General features: G+C 36.3%; 2 protein-coding genes across 2 annotated transcripts in view; both read left to right on the forward strand.

Annotated features, from left to right (window-relative positions):
* LOC579072 (putative acyl-CoA-binding protein) overlaps nt 1–6,621 on the forward strand; it is a 10,221-nt gene extending 3,600 nt beyond the window's left edge. The window contains exons 2-4 of the mRNA XM_779206.5: nt 1,574–1,691; nt 3,164–3,226; nt 4,397–6,621. Of these exons, the coding sequence (XP_784299.1) occupies nt 1,574–1,691; nt 3,164–3,226; nt 4,397–4,473 (258 nt within the window). The 3' untranslated portion in view covers nt 4,474–6,621. The remainder of the gene's footprint in view (nt 1–1,573; nt 1,692–3,163; nt 3,227–4,396) is intronic.
* Nucleotides 6,622–9,814: 3,193 nt separating this feature from the next.
* LOC591846 (vesicle-trafficking protein SEC22a) lies at nt 9,815–17,253 on the forward strand. The gene is made up of 6 exons (XM_791395.5): nt 9,815–9,968; nt 11,025–11,236; nt 11,567–11,730; nt 12,142–12,372; nt 16,143–16,264; nt 16,633–17,253. The coding sequence occupies exons 2-6, from the start codon at nt 11,052–11,054 to the stop codon at nt 16,915–16,917; spliced, it is 987 nt and encodes a 328-aa protein (XP_796488.1). The 5' UTR covers nt 9,815–9,968; nt 11,025–11,051; the 3' UTR covers nt 16,918–17,253.
* Nucleotides 17,254–17,602: the final 349 nt, after the last annotated feature.

The raw sequence follows: 17,602 nt of genomic DNA on the forward strand, positions 1-17,602 counted from the left end.
TTTAAAAAGTTAATTATTTATTTTATGGGGATACATACAATGTACTATATATCACACTGCAAACAAGTATGGCATTGGGATCAATCAAAGTTGGTCGCTAAGTAAACGAAGAGTTTAAAGGTCTATAGAATAGAAGTCTAGTGCTGTTTGATCATTCCCATCATGTTATATACTATGTGACCATGCAGGGAAAAATGAATATGTACAGTAAATGAATATGTAATAAGAAATTAATGGCTAGTAGCAGTGGTGGAATGGGGGGGGGGGGGGTGCGCAATTGGCCTGTGCCCCTTTTTGAGAAAAAAAATCTGGCACAATTTGATAAACATCAAAAATAAATATATGAATCCCTCTCCCTTGTTGATTTTCTGTGTATTTTTGTCCCCTTTTCAAAGGCCACTGAGAAATGATACATTTTGCTTGCTGGGTGTTGGAATAAGCAGAAGTTCAAATACCTGTCTGTGCTGTCCTGTAGACCTGATGGGAAAGGGAACCGTCGTCTGATAGGTTGATCAGGGTATTAAGGAAGGGAATGGCCTAGTATTGTTTTCCATTTCCATGGTGAATTTGATGTCTGGGTACTGGTTGTTGAGGGGTTGGAGAAAAGTATTAACTTTGCCAACCCCATGTTGCTATACCTCAAAGGTGTTGTCCACGTACCATAGCCACATCTTAGGCCTGAGGGTTGCTGATCGTAAGGCTGTCTGCTCAAATGTTCCATGTGCAGGTTTGCCTCTATGGCTGACAAGGGAGAACCCATAGCCAGAGATGCCAACTGGTCCGTTTTTTGCCGTATTTGTTCTGTTTTTTTACTATGAATACGGCAGTGCGTTTTTTAACGTTTTATTTGTTTTATTTTTTTATTGACATTTTTCTTAATTTTCGATCATGGGCTTTGTGTCATATGTGTATAATGCACCTATGTCTTCAAAGGATGCACGCAGGACGGTGATACGGGGCCCCAAACTACGCACATTGCGAACAATCCACGTGTACTGTATGCACCGATCCGGGGTCGTATACATGTTACCGCATTTTTTTTTAAAGCTACCAGTACTCATTTGGGCAATATGTTAGGTTCAGAGATTTTTCAAAAATACTGTTTTTTCCTCTTAAGAATACTTCTTTTTTTTATGTTGATGAAGGTTGGCATCTCTGCATAGCCTTTAGTGATGAAAATTCATTATCATAAAATGGCAGCCTTCAGGTAGTGCTAGCAAACAATACATTACAAAAATAGAAAATTAGCAAAATGTTTCATCAGTGCAATTTGTTGCAAATCATGTACATGTAGGCCAACAAGTAACAACAAGTTCACCAAATATTAAACAGTTAGCACTGAATATCAATATATGTATTTGGGTTCAAAAATTGTACCAATCACATGAAAAAATGTAATACTTGAAACTCATTTTTTGTTAAATATCGTTCAGACTTCAGAGCCATGGAAGAAAGTATTTTTGGTGATTGGTGCAGTATATAAATGGGCTTGTACTGTCAACCATATGAAAAGAATAGATCTGGTATATGAATTTGTAAAACTTGTTTTCTCTCTAATTTTGTAACTTTGCAGGATGCATTCAATACAGCAGCTGCAGAGGTGAAGGATCTTGCTACCTCTCCGTCTAATGAGGATTTACTGAAAATCTACTCTCTCTTCAAACAGGTTACAGTTGGAGATTGCAATACAGGTAGGTTGTGCTCCAACATTAGCTTGGGTGTCATAGGCGTGAATCTCCGGCCGTGTCAATTGTCCAGATAAAAACGTGGATACACCAAATACACCAAATTGATAATTCATGTTTCTTCTTGTCTTTGTCGTTGAAAATGCACCAAGGCAGTCTTAACTGAGCTTAGGAAATGAGACTAAATCTGAACATGCAGCGAAAAAAATACCAGGGGCTCAGGGCGAAGTTGCCCCCGAAATGCCCATAAGAGCCCCCGAAAATCAGAAAAGAGCCCCCATGAATTTGCATAGAGTTCAATGCAAAACAAATTTTAGAGTGTTATTTTTTTGCAGGCAAGCTTGAAAAGTAGCCCCCAAAAAATAAATATTAATTTTTTCCCTGATGTACCAAACTCTCTAGGTATGCGCAGAGGATTGACGTGCCAGAGATTCTCGCCTGTGACACCAGCAACAATAGCTCCATGCTTTATTTTGTCAAAAGTAGATCAAGTCGTTGTGGTATAGTGGTTCATTCACTTGACTCTCAATCCAAGGGCTGAGGGTTCAAATCCCAACCCAGCATTTGTCACTCTCCACCTATGTGTAAATGGGTACCTGTCAATGGCTGGGGTGATGATGAGGCTTCCCTGGGTAAACAACATTATTGGTAGTATACTATTAGAGTTAGGATAGCAATCAGGTTTAAGGTTGGGTTTGGGTTTAGGGTTAGAGGTGGTGCGGTCTAGTGGATAAGTCACTGGACTGTGGACCAATCCCCTCGAAGGTCGTGGCTCATTACATATGCAAAAATAGCTAATTATGTTTTCGAAAATGTGTTTTTCGTTCGATAACTTTAGTAATGTTTGACGGATTTTAATGAAATTTAATATGAAGGTACATGATATCAAAATACAACCTACCGTAAGTTCGATATCAGAGTATGTAGGTCTAAGGTCTTAGGCTCATTAGGTATGCAAAAATACCTAATTATATATGCGAAAATGTGGTTTTCATTCAACAGCGTAAGTAATGTTGTTGAGTATGTACGTCAATGGTCAAAGGTCACACAGCTCGTTGAATATAATATTAATAATAAATTTATATAGCACAACTCTTATGCAAAATATATTCAGCTTCGCTGGTTAAGAGCTCCTTTTTTTACTAAATTCTACAAAATAGGATATCTCAATTAAACAAATATGTTTGACGTTGAGAGATGGAGTGCTTCGTATTTCTATTGGTAAGCTATTCCATAGTTTGGGGGCAGCAATAGCAAAAGCATGGTCCCCGAGAGTTACTTTAGTTTTGCCATGGGGAATCTGGAATATGGAAAAAATGCTGAATATAGGCCATTGTACCTTGCGAGGGGGTGCTACGCTTTGCGTTGACTTGTTATGATGATGATAATGATAATGATGTTGGTGGTGATGATGATGATGATGGTGGTGAGAGTTATAATGATAATGATTTCATCTGTTGCCTATTTTTCCCCAACAGATCGCCCAGGAATGTTGGACTACAAGGGCAAAGCTAAATGGGATGCCTGGAATGGACTCAAAGGTAAGGGTTCATCATTCACTTTTCATTTGGTTCATTTTATATATTGTCAACCTCGCTTAATTCTCTATCATCCCAGTAGACCGACAGCCCAGTAAACAAACAAAACAAAGAAATCCATAGGGGAAGAAAGATAAGTGTCTGTCCTGTCATTCCTGTGGGCCATTAGTCTGGTAAACCCTGTAAGTAATGGAGAGAAGGTTCATGAGATCAAAATTTTCTGTCTCTTAGGCCGTTGATCTAGTGAACCCTCAAAAAAACTAGAAGACCTAATTGTTTGTCGGGCTGTTGTTTTTGGGGCTGTAGCTGTTTAAAGTTGACCAGTTGAATTTTGGCCAAATCCTCCCAATTTTTCCCTATGCATTTCCTGTAGTAATGTATGTGGCCAAGTCAAAATTCAGAAGGTTAATTTGGGTTAAGTTACACAGAATATTCAGTCACAGCAGTGGAAAACATGTTAATTTCATCGTCTAAGTAGAAGATGATTGTACACTCAACACAAACCAGTTTCAGTACACTCACCATGCCAACTACATTTTAAACATGCTACAGTAGTATGCTTTAATACACACATCTACATTCAGCATGTCACATTATAGCCATTGAAAGCTCATAACTATTTTGATTTTCTTCACCAGAACTCGACCTACTGTTATCATAATAATAATAATAGTAGGTTCTTGTATAGCGCTCATGTCTGTCATACGTGACACTCCTGGCGCTCCCAATTATTAACCTGGCTTTATCACGGCTGCCATACGGCGCTCTAGCATTTCAAGGAATTAATTCCTGCCAGGTACCCATTTCCATCACCTGGGTTGAGTGTGGCAAATGTAGATCAATGTCTTGCAAAAGGACATTAGTGCCGCAGCGGGACTCGAACCGCGGACCTTGTGATCGACAGTCCGGTGACATATCCACTCGACCACGACACTTGTATCCTATTCCTTTGAAACTTGTTCCGCAGTAATTTTTGTGCACAAAGCAAGCTGATCATGTATTTACTACTGGTATGCACAATACCAGGAATCCCAGGCATTATGCAGCTAGCTGAATACATAACCAGCTGGCTCTCTGCAGGTAAGGTGTGCACAAACATTACTGCTAAACATCATTAAACAAAACAAATCTTTCAGATGCTGTTCTCTTTACTTCTTTCATTCTTGACTACAGGCAAGTCCACCGCGGATGCCGAGAAGGAATATATAGAGTTAGTGGGACAACTCAAGACGTCCTGCGGCATGAAGTAGATAGATAGATATTAGGTCTTATTCATACTTAAGCGGATAATTTTTGAGAAATATGCAATGAAATGAATCAGTAAACTTTCATTGGTTAGGGTGATCATACCATGTAATTGAGGCTTCTACCAACCTGAGGTGGCGTGATGGCTCACTGGTAAGCAGGAGTCTTGTAACTGGGAGGTTCCAGGTACAATAATAATTTGCTGCACCAATGTCCTTTGCTAAGGCACTAATCATCATTAACAAGTCCCTCGCTCGGGGAGGACTTAACGACGTCAATCCCCTGGCTTCTTACTTACGGGCATGTACTCATGCTTTCTTAGCAGTCGGTTAAAACAAACCAAACCAAACAAAACAAAAATTTAGTAGGCAAGCTTTCATTCTCCCCTGTGTGACTTTCTCAAGCCACATGATTCTTCATTCCGTTTCTTACTATTTGATCAGGAAACAGAATTTTATGGTTGGTAGAAGCCTAAAATTATATATTAATGCAATGAAATGTCACTGGAATTGTTTTATATCCAATTTGGTATTTGTATCTATCGAACATTATATCTTTGTATTACTTGTGTTTCAGCAGTTAAGATGGGACCAATGCTTGTCACCACATTTGATTTTAGATTATTATTATTTGGTTCATTCTCTTAAAAAAGAACAAAAATCTTATTGTAGACTTATCTTACAGTTCTTGGGTGTGAATGTTATCACCTACAATTGACCCTAGAGGATGTAGCCCTGATTTAAACCAGTTTGATCATGTCAGAAGTTCGTTCATGCCACATCTGCTACGAATGTGCTTCTTTGTAATACATGGTTGCGCACATGTTTTCTGCCGTTTTCCCCACTACCCAGTCATAACATTTTTATGAGAACAAAACCGAAAGTGCGAAGCTAATTGATTGAAAATGGTGAAAGAAATACTTATTATGTCATAAACCTAGAGAAAAGAAATCAACTACAAAAAGGGATTCCTAAGTTTAAAAAATTAGAACGTTACAACCGTAACATCAGCAGAAGATGAGATATACTTGTCTTGATTAGAGAATACATCGCAGTCTTAAGGAGATATCTCAATCTGCTTCGGGTTCAGATCAAAGTGATGGTGATACCATTATTAGCTTTTGGGTCGACACTCCGTCTGGACTCGATCCTCTGTAACCGCCCTAATAAAAAAAGGGATATACATGTATGTTGTGGGAATTGTTCATAAAAAACTGCCAAATAGGCGCCATTTTTTGCTCTGTTGAACCTTTGAATATGAAGGCTCTCAGCTGATGATGTCTACATCCTTTCCATTGTGTGCAATTTGGATATAGTTAATATAATACATGTATAAAGATTTTTACAATGATATTTTAAGCAATTAACAATTAACATCATTCATTGGCCAATGTAATAATCTTGTAGACATTTTTATTCTTCACTGTTTTGTATGGATCCCTATTCAAACGAGTCATATTTTAGCAGAATTGTTTTGATAGAATTATATTCTAAGCGTTAATATGATTTGTTAGTAAGTTCTTATGCTGTTCTATTTGGAATAATTATTTGAAGTCGATTGGGAGAGGAAATGTATTAAAATGTTATCTTGATTTATGTACAAATTGAATATGTTTGAATAACCAAAATGCTTGATTGCAATTCCGAAGAGTGCAACGTCTTGTGAAACTGCACCACTGACTGCTCAGTGTATCTGTACAGGCAAACCTTGTTAAATAAGAGTATGGTATGTTAAAACCGACTCTTAGTCTTCATAATATAGTGGAACCTTGGTCTTTGGGACCAGAGATGATTACTTTGTTATACGAACATATAACAAGGGATCAGTTGTTGAATAAACCCTTGCTATATCAGGGCTAACTAACAAACAAACAAGCAAACGACAATCAAACAAACAATGAAATACATAGATGCAGGGCGGTATTCTGACTTTGCTATAGATATAAATGAGAGTTTGTTATAGCATTGTTTTCTAATACAAGGTTCCACTGTTTAAGTGAAATCGTCAAATACAGCCACATTTGAAGAAAAAAAGAAATAGTTTGTAATGATGCATATGAAGCAAATTTTGTTATGTCTGGGTTTGCCTGTTTTTTTATTAACAGTAAATGTGTTTTTAATCAAGAATAAATAAATATGCATGAATCAATAAGACAATATTGTTTAATGTCAGTTTTTTCTCTGGACTGATCCAGCACTCTATCTTCATTCAATTTGTTGACAGTAGATTGCTATGCTTTTTCTCATTCACCTCAAAATTTATAACAAGTGTGTTACATAATTATGTTGATTAAATGTAGACTAATACCCCATTCACAGTGGTTTTGAAATTTGTAGCGGCGTTGTAGCGGAGCGACGACACCGCCATAACACCGCTACAAATGCATTCACAGTAGAAAAGTTATCCCGCTGCAGCAGCGGGATAAATATCATGTACCCATTCACGCTGCAGCGGGTGATTTTTATTACCTCCGTAACAAACACGTGTATGCATGGCTCATGACCCGCGAGTGACCCCGATATGACCGGAAATACTTCAGCGCGGGGTTTTAGGGTAAACATGTCAAGTTGCTTTTTGTATCCTCGATCATATTACTTTTTAAAAAACTAGCATTTTTATTGCTTCCAGTCAGAATATTTTAATTTTTTGAAGTGTGAAATATTTTTATTTGGATAATTATAATATCTACATAATAATAAAATCAATTTGAATCCACTGGTTACTTTATTTCTATTTCATTTTATGTTCCCCATTGCTGGAGAAAAGAGGTCAGTGATAGGTAAGTAAACAAATCACACGTGTTTGTCGCGGTGTTATAGCGGAGAGCCTTCACACTGAGTAAACACCGCGACAGCAGCGGGACTGTCCCGCTGCTGTAGCTAGGCGAACCTAGCGATAGTTTGACGCGGCGTTATCGCGAGGCGGTGTTATCCCGCGATAGTTTATAACGGGTCCGAGCCTTCACACTGAAGACAACACCGCGACAGCAGCGGGACAGTCCCGCTGCTGTCGCGGTGTTTGAGGCCACTGTGAATGGGGTATAATTGTTACATTACAAAGTTTTCAGAACTTAGAGACAGCAGGGAGAGGGAGAGGGAGAAAGAGAGAGAGAGAGAGAGAGGGGGGGGGGGGGGGGCAAAGACAATTGGAATAGAGAGTGGTAGAGATTTGGTTTATAGAAGATAGGTTCATTGTGAGACAGATGGAATGAAAGAGAGATCAGAGAGATAGAGGGAAGGGGTGAACTATTATTACTATTAATTGGACTTCACATTTTCTTCTGTTCTCCTCCTTTTTCTTCTTTTTCTCCTTTTTCTTTTTCTCCTTTTTCTTTTTCTCCTTCTTTTTCTTTTTCTCCTTCTTTTTCTTTTTCTCCTTCTTCTTCTCGTCCTTATTCCTCATTTTCTTCTTTTCTTCTCCTACTCCTTCATTTAAACTTTTGGGTCTCTAGCTTTATTTTTATTTTTTTATTTTTTATTTTTTTTTTAATGATATTTTATTTTCTCCATTGCTTTACACAAACAATAACAAAAATTATAATAACAAACAATGACAAAATCAATACATAAAATAATCTGCATGTTAATATTATTGTATAGAATATGATTTCACATTCACAGCTAAATAATACAAAAGAACTTTTACTATTTACATCAAATAAAGCATGAAACATGCATGCATAAAGAAGGCATGAACATAAAAAGGCATTAAAAAAATATTTATAAAAAAACTATTATATACCTATGTAATTCATGTATACACGGTATAAACATTACATACAATATACTACGCAATAACTAAACTAAACTAAACTTTTGAGAACTTAAAAGTTGCATCGGTTTGCGACTTTGAAATATTGTAACAGAAAAGACCAATGGCAATGAGTGTTGAAGATATTCCTATAATGTTTTAAACAAAAGATGGCGCTAGACCACATTTGACAAGTTTATTTTCTTTTTTTTCTTTCACTCCAATGATATTTCATTTTCTCCATTGCTTTTCACAAACAATAACAAAATCAATACATAAAATAATCTGCATGTTAATATTACTATATACAGAATAGGATTTTACATAGCGCTTTCCAGGACCGAAGGCCCTCTCAATTTACATCAAATAAAGCATGAAACATGCAAGCATGAAGAAGGCATGAACATAAAAAAATATTTAAGTAAAAAATGAAAAATAAAAAATACTTACATACACACATACACACACGTGCACAGACACCCACACAAACACCCACTTAAAACATGCCTACATTTTGTGGGAATCTCTACTATTATATTAGCCATGTCCATTTCATTGCTTCAATTCGCCTTCCTTATTTTATTTATTCTGCACGAAGCTATTCTAAATTGTCCCACTTTCTAAAATGATATGTTAGTGTACCTCGGTCCCCAGCTAATTTCTTCTCCTCCTTTCTATTTCTATACATAAAATAATCTCCATATTTTATCAAAATATCATGATTTAATAACTGTTCCTTCCCTATGTTAAACTCAACTATCCCTACATGGATACCTTTCCAATTTATATTTGTAATCTCTACTAAATTAAATAAATTCCCACACTCTTCCCAAATTGGTTTTACTTTCTCACAAAGACAAAACAAATGCTCGTAAGTTTCTTCATATTTACCACAAAAAGAACATAAATTACTATTAACCCGATTTTAAATGTAATTTAAATGTAATTTAGTATATTATAAAGCTTACTATTCAATGTGCACTTTCTAAGTCTTAAAAATATTAATTCTATATCTTTTCCATGAATATTATAAGTCTGTTCTAAATGTCGTTCTGCATATGATCTTTCTACTCTCTTATTTAATAAAAAAGCGTATACAATTTTTGAGGTTATTTGATCTAACATTATACCTTTTCAAACATATATCTAATTCCCTATCTATATTTGAGTGAGTATTTTTATTTAAAAATTGTTTTCATGAAGACGGGATGCCAAGAAAAATACGTTGTATTTTACTAATTTCTAAACTATTTAAACCTTTTCTTTGAAATTCCTCATTAGATTTTATATTACCTTCCTTATCAACAATATGATGCAACTTATAAACATTTTTGTTAAATAATCCCTCATCGAAAGGAACATGACCATCGATAAAAACAAATCTATTATTATAGATAATCTCATTCCTCCTAGAAACACTTCCCTTTAACAAAAATATTCTCGTAGCCATCCAAACATCTAGCATGTCTCTATAAAATGCTGGTAATACTAATTCAGATATACCTACGGTTGCATTATTATGAAATATCAAAATTCCTCCAGCATCTTTAGTTAAAAAAAATTGACGCTCTATAATCTCATGGCTATTATACAAGAGGGCGCTCTTTCATCACGCGTCGTTAATGACGTGTTCAAATTTCCGGAGGCAGACTACATTATTTCATAAGAATACCAATCGTATGTACCCAGTTATCTCTTCGATATCGGGGTTTGATTTCTAAGCAGATGGCCTCTTCAAATATTGGAATAGGTATGATTGATATCATTTAGGTTTTATTGATGCTGTACACACAAAGCCAAGGAATTCTGTTGCAATTAGAAAACTTTGAGAAAGTTTCAAAGTCCCATATGTTAGTATTTGTGTTGTATTTTTATTGTTATTCGAGGTGGGCCGGAATTAACACTAATGTAATGAATAACAGTAAGTACACGTAGCCTAGGTGCATTAGCTATCCTGGCTAGTATATTAAAAGCTGTGCTATTGATTTTCAACATTTCAAACACCACTGTACAAAACTCGACCAATTTCACTAAAAATCGGTACTTTAGTGACGATTGAAGTGGAACTGGAAGAATGAAGAGCAGTGAAGAGAATAAGATCAATGTCAATGAGGAAATAATATTAATAGAGAAGAAGAAGAAGAAGAATGATGGCCTACAATGTATGCCTCCCTCCCGGCTAGTCTACCTTCAACCTGCACACCTGGGCATCCCTATACCGCCACACACATGCACTTTACATCTGCAAGAATCTTCAGCAGCGAAGGAGGCAAATTATCCTGAAAAAGGAGAAGAAGAAGAATATTTTTAGCCCATGTTTGCTTGGTGCCCTTGCATAATTGAAGGAGTGTTTGCCTGCGCATATGTGTAACTGCACAGTTCTAATATAACAAAACACATAATAAAATCTTTGTTTCTATTTTAGTGATGCGTATTTGTGCCAACAAAAAAAAAAGATGAGAAAAAACTGTAATGAGAAATGAGAAGTTTAATTTAAGTAATTTTATTCACACGCCTCTAAATTTGAAAAGTCATCTTTCAAGTCAAAAACTTAAAGTGAATGAGTGCTCAGACATAGAAAATTAGAAGAAAAAAAATTGCAATGTTCAATTGACACCACCTTTTTTTTTTGAAAATGACATTCTGAAACCTGAATTTCAATTAAATTTAGCGATTAGCGATTACTCTCTAGAATACAATGTTTAAAATGATTAAGATGAGATCAGACATTAGCTGATTAGGGGAATAAAATTCAAGTGAAATGTTAGTCCAAATTTAATTTTCTTTATTATCACTCTTTGTGCAGCTTAGCTTTAAAGGACCTCCAGCCATCATGAGCGGAAACGTCTTGTTTGCCATGATCACTCGTCTCCGGGATGGTCTGCCGTTGTCAGCGACCACGGACCATGACCCGAGTCAGAGGGTTTTAGAGAGCAAGAAATACGCCAAGATTATCTCCAAGAAAGCCTCTCAATTCCCAGACAGATGCTCCATGTTCACCGGTAGCCATTGGTTATAGTAAGTATCAGGGGTTTTTTTCCTTTTAAATTACTCCTACAAATCGGTATCATTTGTTGCACAAAGGACCTAGACGACTGCAATTTTAAAGCAATATCTCATAGATTGGGGTGTGCATATGCATACAAAAGTGAATATGTCTTTAAATATACAAGGACAAAGACATTGGTGTGGAAGTGTGCAACCCTTCCAAAGTGTTTTTGAGACAAAATATATATTTCTCTCTGTATGTATTAAACTTGCAAGTTAAAGTCTACCAACAAATCACCTGAAAAATAATGTTTGTATGTATGAAATTAACTTCATTGATTTCCCTTTTATTGTTGACAGTTTTATTTCATCTCTCGGTGTTTGCTTCATCACGATGTGTGAGGAGAGCTACTCTAGCGTTCTAGCATTCTGCTTCCTTGATGAACTACAGAGGGAGTTTATCTCACTCTACGATAATAAAAGGGTGGATAACGCCGTCAGACCTTATGCTCTCATTGATTTTGGTAAGTGAAGACAGTCATGAGAATAAATTAGAAATACATATATAATGTTACTACTATTTTTTAATTTTTTATTATGAATTCTAGAAATAATTAATAACTAGTAATTAATAATTACAAAAGATCGTTTAGAAAAAATACTAGTCATAACTGTTTCTCTGCTATACTGTAGTGTATTTCCATTATAAGTAACCAATCTGAGCATTTAACAGTGTGCTATTACCCCCATGTTCCATTTACCTGGTCTTGAATAAGATATGTGGAAAGCCCACATTTTTCTGAACATTTTGATATCAAATACTCATTGTGGCAAAATACAGAGTTACGTCTTTGTGTCACTGAACCCTCGACTGATAATTGTTTGCTTCAAGCATTGAAGAAGATATTACTTTACTCAATCTCTTTCCATTCAAGATCGCATCATACAAAAGACAAAACAGAGATACAACAATCCGATGACCCTCAATGCAAGACAGAAATATTCTGACATGACCTTAGAGGTCAAACTCCGTCCGCCGTACAGAATCAGCATCGATGATCTTGAACCTACAGGGAGAAGAAACGTCAATGGAATCAGCGCTCATCATATTCCAACTTGGCAAGCTGTAAATTTGAGTGATACTGAGGATATACCTAAACCAACAAGTAAGTAGCCTACAGTCAAACCTGCTTTTAGTGACCACCTGTCTACAAAGACCACTTTTTTGTTTCCTTTAAAAACAAATTTTCATTGAAACATGTACTAAAGGAACCTGCTTACAAAAACCACCTGTCTACAAAGTCCACTTTTTTTGTTTCCCTTGAAAATGGTTTCTCATTGAAACATGTACTAAAGGAACCTGTCTACAAAGACCACTTTTTGTGTTTCCTTTGGGCATGTACTAAGTAGCAAGCCATTTTATTGTTTCAAACACAGCAGAAACTTAAGACTCCTTGGGACCAAGACAGGGTTCTCATGGTCATGGAAACCTTAATTCCTCTGGAAAGTCATAGAAATTGATTGTGGGTGTGGGTTGTGTGTGGCTTTGGTAGCTATCCCTTTTGAACTGACAATGGGCATAGTATTTGTATGCCGCTTGAATGATAATAATTGATTATTTACATGTAGAAGTGCTGAAAACAAAAATTACAACAACGCTTACAAAATCACAGATATAATGCTGGATATAGCTTGGGGGGGGGGGGTTGATTTTATATGTTATGCAGATTTGTGGCTTACAATTACTGTCCAGTTCAACATTCATATATATAAACAGTGTTCAAAACATATGTTGGGCATTTTTATATAAATTATTTGGAACAAGGAGCAGACAATGCACACTGCAATAAATGTGGGATTTTTAAAAAATCCAATATTAGCCTATGAGGACAATCACTTGTGAAATCACCTTTTGCAACAAATGGAGCACAAAATCCTCAAGTTGACCGTGAAATTTTACCTTTTGCACTTCAGTCTTCAGAGTACAAGAATAGAATATACTCAGTAAAATCATTTAATCAATCAATCAATATATGCAAAAGTTGGTCAGGCATGTAATCATACTCCAGTATGATTTTTAATTTCTATTTTACCCCAATCCCACCTATTTTACAGTATAACAAGTAATGCATGAATAATAGATGATGGCGGCATGTTTGTTTCACCTGTGTATATAATTATGTACATGAAGATTCTTGAGATCAATTGGAGAGATACATTGATATGTACAGTAAAGTGTATGCAGAAGAGATATATAAGCATGAGAAGAGGTGGAGGTCAATAAAGAGAGGGGGAGAGGGAGAGATGAAGTGAGAGAGAGAGAGAGATAGAGAAAGAGAGAGAGAGAGAGAGAGAGAGATAGAGAGAGATAGAGAGATAGATAGATAGATAGATAGAAAAAGAGAAGAAACAGATAGAGAAAGAGAGAGGGGGTTTATGAAAAAGACAAGAGGAGAAAGTTGGGGGTAGGGAGGGTGAGAGGTAGGGAAATAGGTAGAAGAAAAGGAAAATGGGGAAGGAGAGAGGAAAGGAGAGGGAGAAGAGGGGGAGAGTTAAGGTAAGGGAGTGAGAGATAAAGAGAGAAAGAGGAAACAGAGAGAGAAAGAGGGGGGGGGCAAGAGGGAGAGTGAGGAAGAAGAGGAGAGAGAATTAAGATAAGGCTAGGTAGGGAGAGAGGTAGGGAAATAGGTAGAAGAAAAGGAAAATGGGGAAGGAGAGAGGAGGGAGAATGAAGGTAAGAGAGAGAGAGAGAGAGAGAGAGGGAGGGAGGAAGGGGGATTAAGGTAAGAGAGAGAGAGAGAGTGATATATATTAATATAGAGAGAGAATGAAGGTAAGGGAGAGAGAGAGGGGAGGAGGGGTAGAATGAAGATAAGGGAGAGAGAGATATATACAGAGCAAGATACTAGGAGAGACTGAGACACATCTGCTATTAGATATGCAAAAAAAAGCAGATCGCGTACTCTCTGAAGCATAAAGGAATGGATATTAATCAAATTATAATTTGAATGATATGATGATTGATGTTTATTTTACCTGGCTGCTAAGAAAGCATGCACATGCGTATATAAAGTATCCAACTACATGTAGGGGACTGACAGCTTTAAGTCCCCACTGACGTATTTGATGATGAGGATTATTGCCTTACCAAAGGCAGGGATCGACAGTAACAGGCACTCAGAATCTAAGTCTAACCCACATCTTTTTGAACTTTTTACATAGGGCTCATACATATTACAAAGTACAAACTCTTAACAATATCAATCCAGACCCCTTCCAAAAAGTTAGTGTGGACTGTAGAACCCTGTAAAAGGGCACAGGCACCTTGACTTGATTTAGAACTCAAGACCTACTGGTTACAAGGCCACTGCTCTACCACTGAGCCATTGCACCCCTCAATTCATTACTTTTGTCAAAAATAACCTTTCTTTACTTAATTTTCGCCTTAGATAGAATACTTAGATAATAGTAAGAGCATAATAACAATTCTTCAAATAATAATTTCATCTATAATTAGAAAAAAAGAAATGAAATACATGTACATGTACGATAGAAGAGCCCTAATTGCTTGCTCGCATCACATCTAGAGTATGCATGGTTGTACTTGTGCCTGTACCAATTTGCACAGCTGGGAAAGAAACCAATGACTCTCAAACCAATTATCAATATCAAGATTACACTTGTATCAATACAATTTGAGAAATACATGATTGCTGGTAGGGTAGTATCATTACAGTGTGTGGTGTATGTGTGTTTGTGATTGTGTTCTGGTGGTTATTATCATTTGCATATTTCAGAATATTCAATCATACAATTCAAGTACAAGGGCTCAGTATTGAATAAGTTGCTGGGTGGATGCACACGTATGCTACAATCCTGTTTTTATCTAGGATATACGTACACATCATTATTAGTAAGTTTGCAATATTACATCTAAATTGTTCAAGTCATTATTTTCTGAAGGAGTATACTTCATCATTATACAAGAAGCCACTATTATTATTATTATTATTATTTTTGTTTAATTATCAAATCATCTACTATTGTATTAAAGTTGGATAGAACAGGCACACATATCCCTGCAATCCTGTTTTTTAAAAAGAATAAACATACATGTGCAGTACTTTAGATTAAAATTAAATCTTATACTATAAAATCTGCTCTCTTTTTCTGAAGTAGTAGACTACATGTACGTCAATATAATTTGTTTAAATCAAATCATTATACTATTGTATTAGTTGGTTGGCAGATGCTAGGGCACAGGTATACTTACAATCCTTTTTTGTTAGGGTATACTGTACACTATTAGTAAGTTAATTATCAAATCTTATACTTTTTGTTCAAGTTGCTGTTTTCTGAAGGAGTATACTACATCATCAGAATTTCTAAAGTATGACATTGTATGTTATACAATAGTATAAGTTGCGGGGTGGATGCACATGTATGCCTACAATCCTGTTTTGATCTAGGATGTACACAATATTATTAGTAAGTTTGCATGAACTGTTCAAGTTGCCTTTTTCTGAAGGAGGATATTACATCGTTAGCATTCTGTTAGTATCAAATCTTATACTACTAGTATTGTATAAGTTGATGGGTGGATGCACATATGCATGTATGCCTACAAATGCAATCCTGTTTTAGGATAAACACTACGTTATCGCCAGTCTACTACCGGTAATTAAATCTTAGTGCTTTTGTTATGATTCCTGTTGATATATTTCTAATGTATTCTCATACAGTTGGCAAGTTTTTGTTATTTACAAAGCAAACCTTTAAAAAAAAAAATGTTAAAATAAAAGTAAAAGTTGAAGTAACTTCAATTTTCTTCCAACCCTGGCATAGAGATATCAATTGGTGAATGTTATCTCAATTATACAAGAACTAAGTGTCTTTGTTATTACTATTCACTTTTTTTCCCTTTCATTTCCCTCAGATTTCCGGAGACCATTTTCCAGACTTGACTGGATGGCTAAACTACTTGTCTTCCTCTCCGTACTGTGCGGGACTTTAAATCTTGCCAGGATTATGGCTGTTTTAACATTTGGCACTTCACCAGTAAGTATATATCAGATTTGTTTTCACCAATTTAGATCTACTGGGACCCGAGCTAACTCCTCACTAGGGACAACTGGGACATAGCAGAAAATCGAGGCTTAGCCAAGAAAGCAAACCTAATCTACCGTAAAGCCTAATTAACCTGTTAACTACTGAATTCTTATATTCCCTACAGGTTTAATACAGAAAATACTTGTTTCCAGGAGGCAATGGGTTAGGGCCCTAACTCCAACATTTTATTTGTTGACAAAATAAAGCTTAGTGCAACAGGCAGGAGCAAAGTTTGGATCAATGGAAAGCCTTTTCATAGACCTCCAAGTTATGGTTTTTGCCCTCGCACCATTAAGTATTCTGTCATATCTTTACAGTACGAACCAGACGAAAAGGTAATTGTGGCCCAAGCCATGGCTCTACTCATCATAGCTGCTCTCCTTAGCTACTACCAATCTTTTAAACTCTGGACGTCGCTAGGTCAGAGATCATTACGCCAGCTTCTGGCCTGCGTATTAGTCATTGTGTGCAATTACTCCCTCTACAAACTCTACTGGCGATTCCTTTTAACAGCTGGGTTCCATTCGCTAGTAGCTGTACTGGTGGCCTGGAAAATGAGAGCGGGATCAGGAGATTTTAAGTTGCCCAACTACACCGTGTAGCTCTCCATTTGCCGTAGATCGTCATCCTGGAATTGCCATATTCTTTAGAGTATATTATAGATGTACACCGTCCATGTGCTAATAGTTGTCTAATGCAGTCCACAGTTAGCTCCATTGGAATGGAATGGTGGTGGTTATTGGCGACCAAAGCTGGGAAAGAAATAGTATTAGACATTACAGTTCTCTAGTTTAATATTTTATAAGAAAGACTACTTAGTTTGTAATTGAGAGCAGAATATCACAGAGATAAAGGAATTAATTATTGATAGAGATGGAAAGACAGCACTGAAAAAGAAAGAGGCACTATGAGACAGAATTAGTATATTTATAAATAGGGAATGGGAGAGAGAGAGAGAGACATTACGGGAGAGAAAAGGGATATGAAAAGGAGAGAAGGAGTGACATGGCCAGGAAGTATATTTCATTTTTGACTCTTTTGTGTGTGTTAGAGAAAGACAGAGAGACAGACAGGGGGAGGGAGATATATATATATATAGAGAGAGAGAGAGAGAGAGAGAGAGAGAGAAAGAGAGAGAACAATTGAAAAAAATGAAAATAAAATGTTATGAAAGAGAAGTAGTTTGAAAGAAAATACCAAAAAAACATCTCACTTCGCCAATATTTGACATACAAGTAGTATCTGTATAGAAGTATTGTTTATTGATTTGTAATATAGGTTTCAAAC

The sequence above is a fragment of the Strongylocentrotus purpuratus genome, unplaced genomic scaffold (genome assembly GCF_000002235.5).
Source record: "Strongylocentrotus purpuratus isolate Spur 01 unplaced genomic scaffold, Spur_5.0 spur5_contig_846, whole genome shotgun sequence".
NCBI classification, from domain to species: Eukaryota; Metazoa; Echinodermata; class Echinoidea; order Camarodonta; family Strongylocentrotidae; genus Strongylocentrotus; species Strongylocentrotus purpuratus.

Bases quoted from the DNA above. Each gene is read 5' to 3' on its own strand.
- LOC591846 (XM_791395.5), top strand. From the start codon at position 11,052: ATGAGCGGAAACGTCTTGTTTGCCATGATCACTCGTCTCCGGGATGGT. The intron at 11,237-11,566 runs GTAAGTATCAGG...TATTGTTGACAG, and splicing joins ACCGGTAGCCATTGGTTATA to TTTTATTTCATCTCTCGGTG. The intron at 11,731-12,141 runs GTAAGTGAAGAC...TTTCCATTCAAG, and splicing joins TTATGCTCTCATTGATTTTG to ATCGCATCATACAAAAGACA.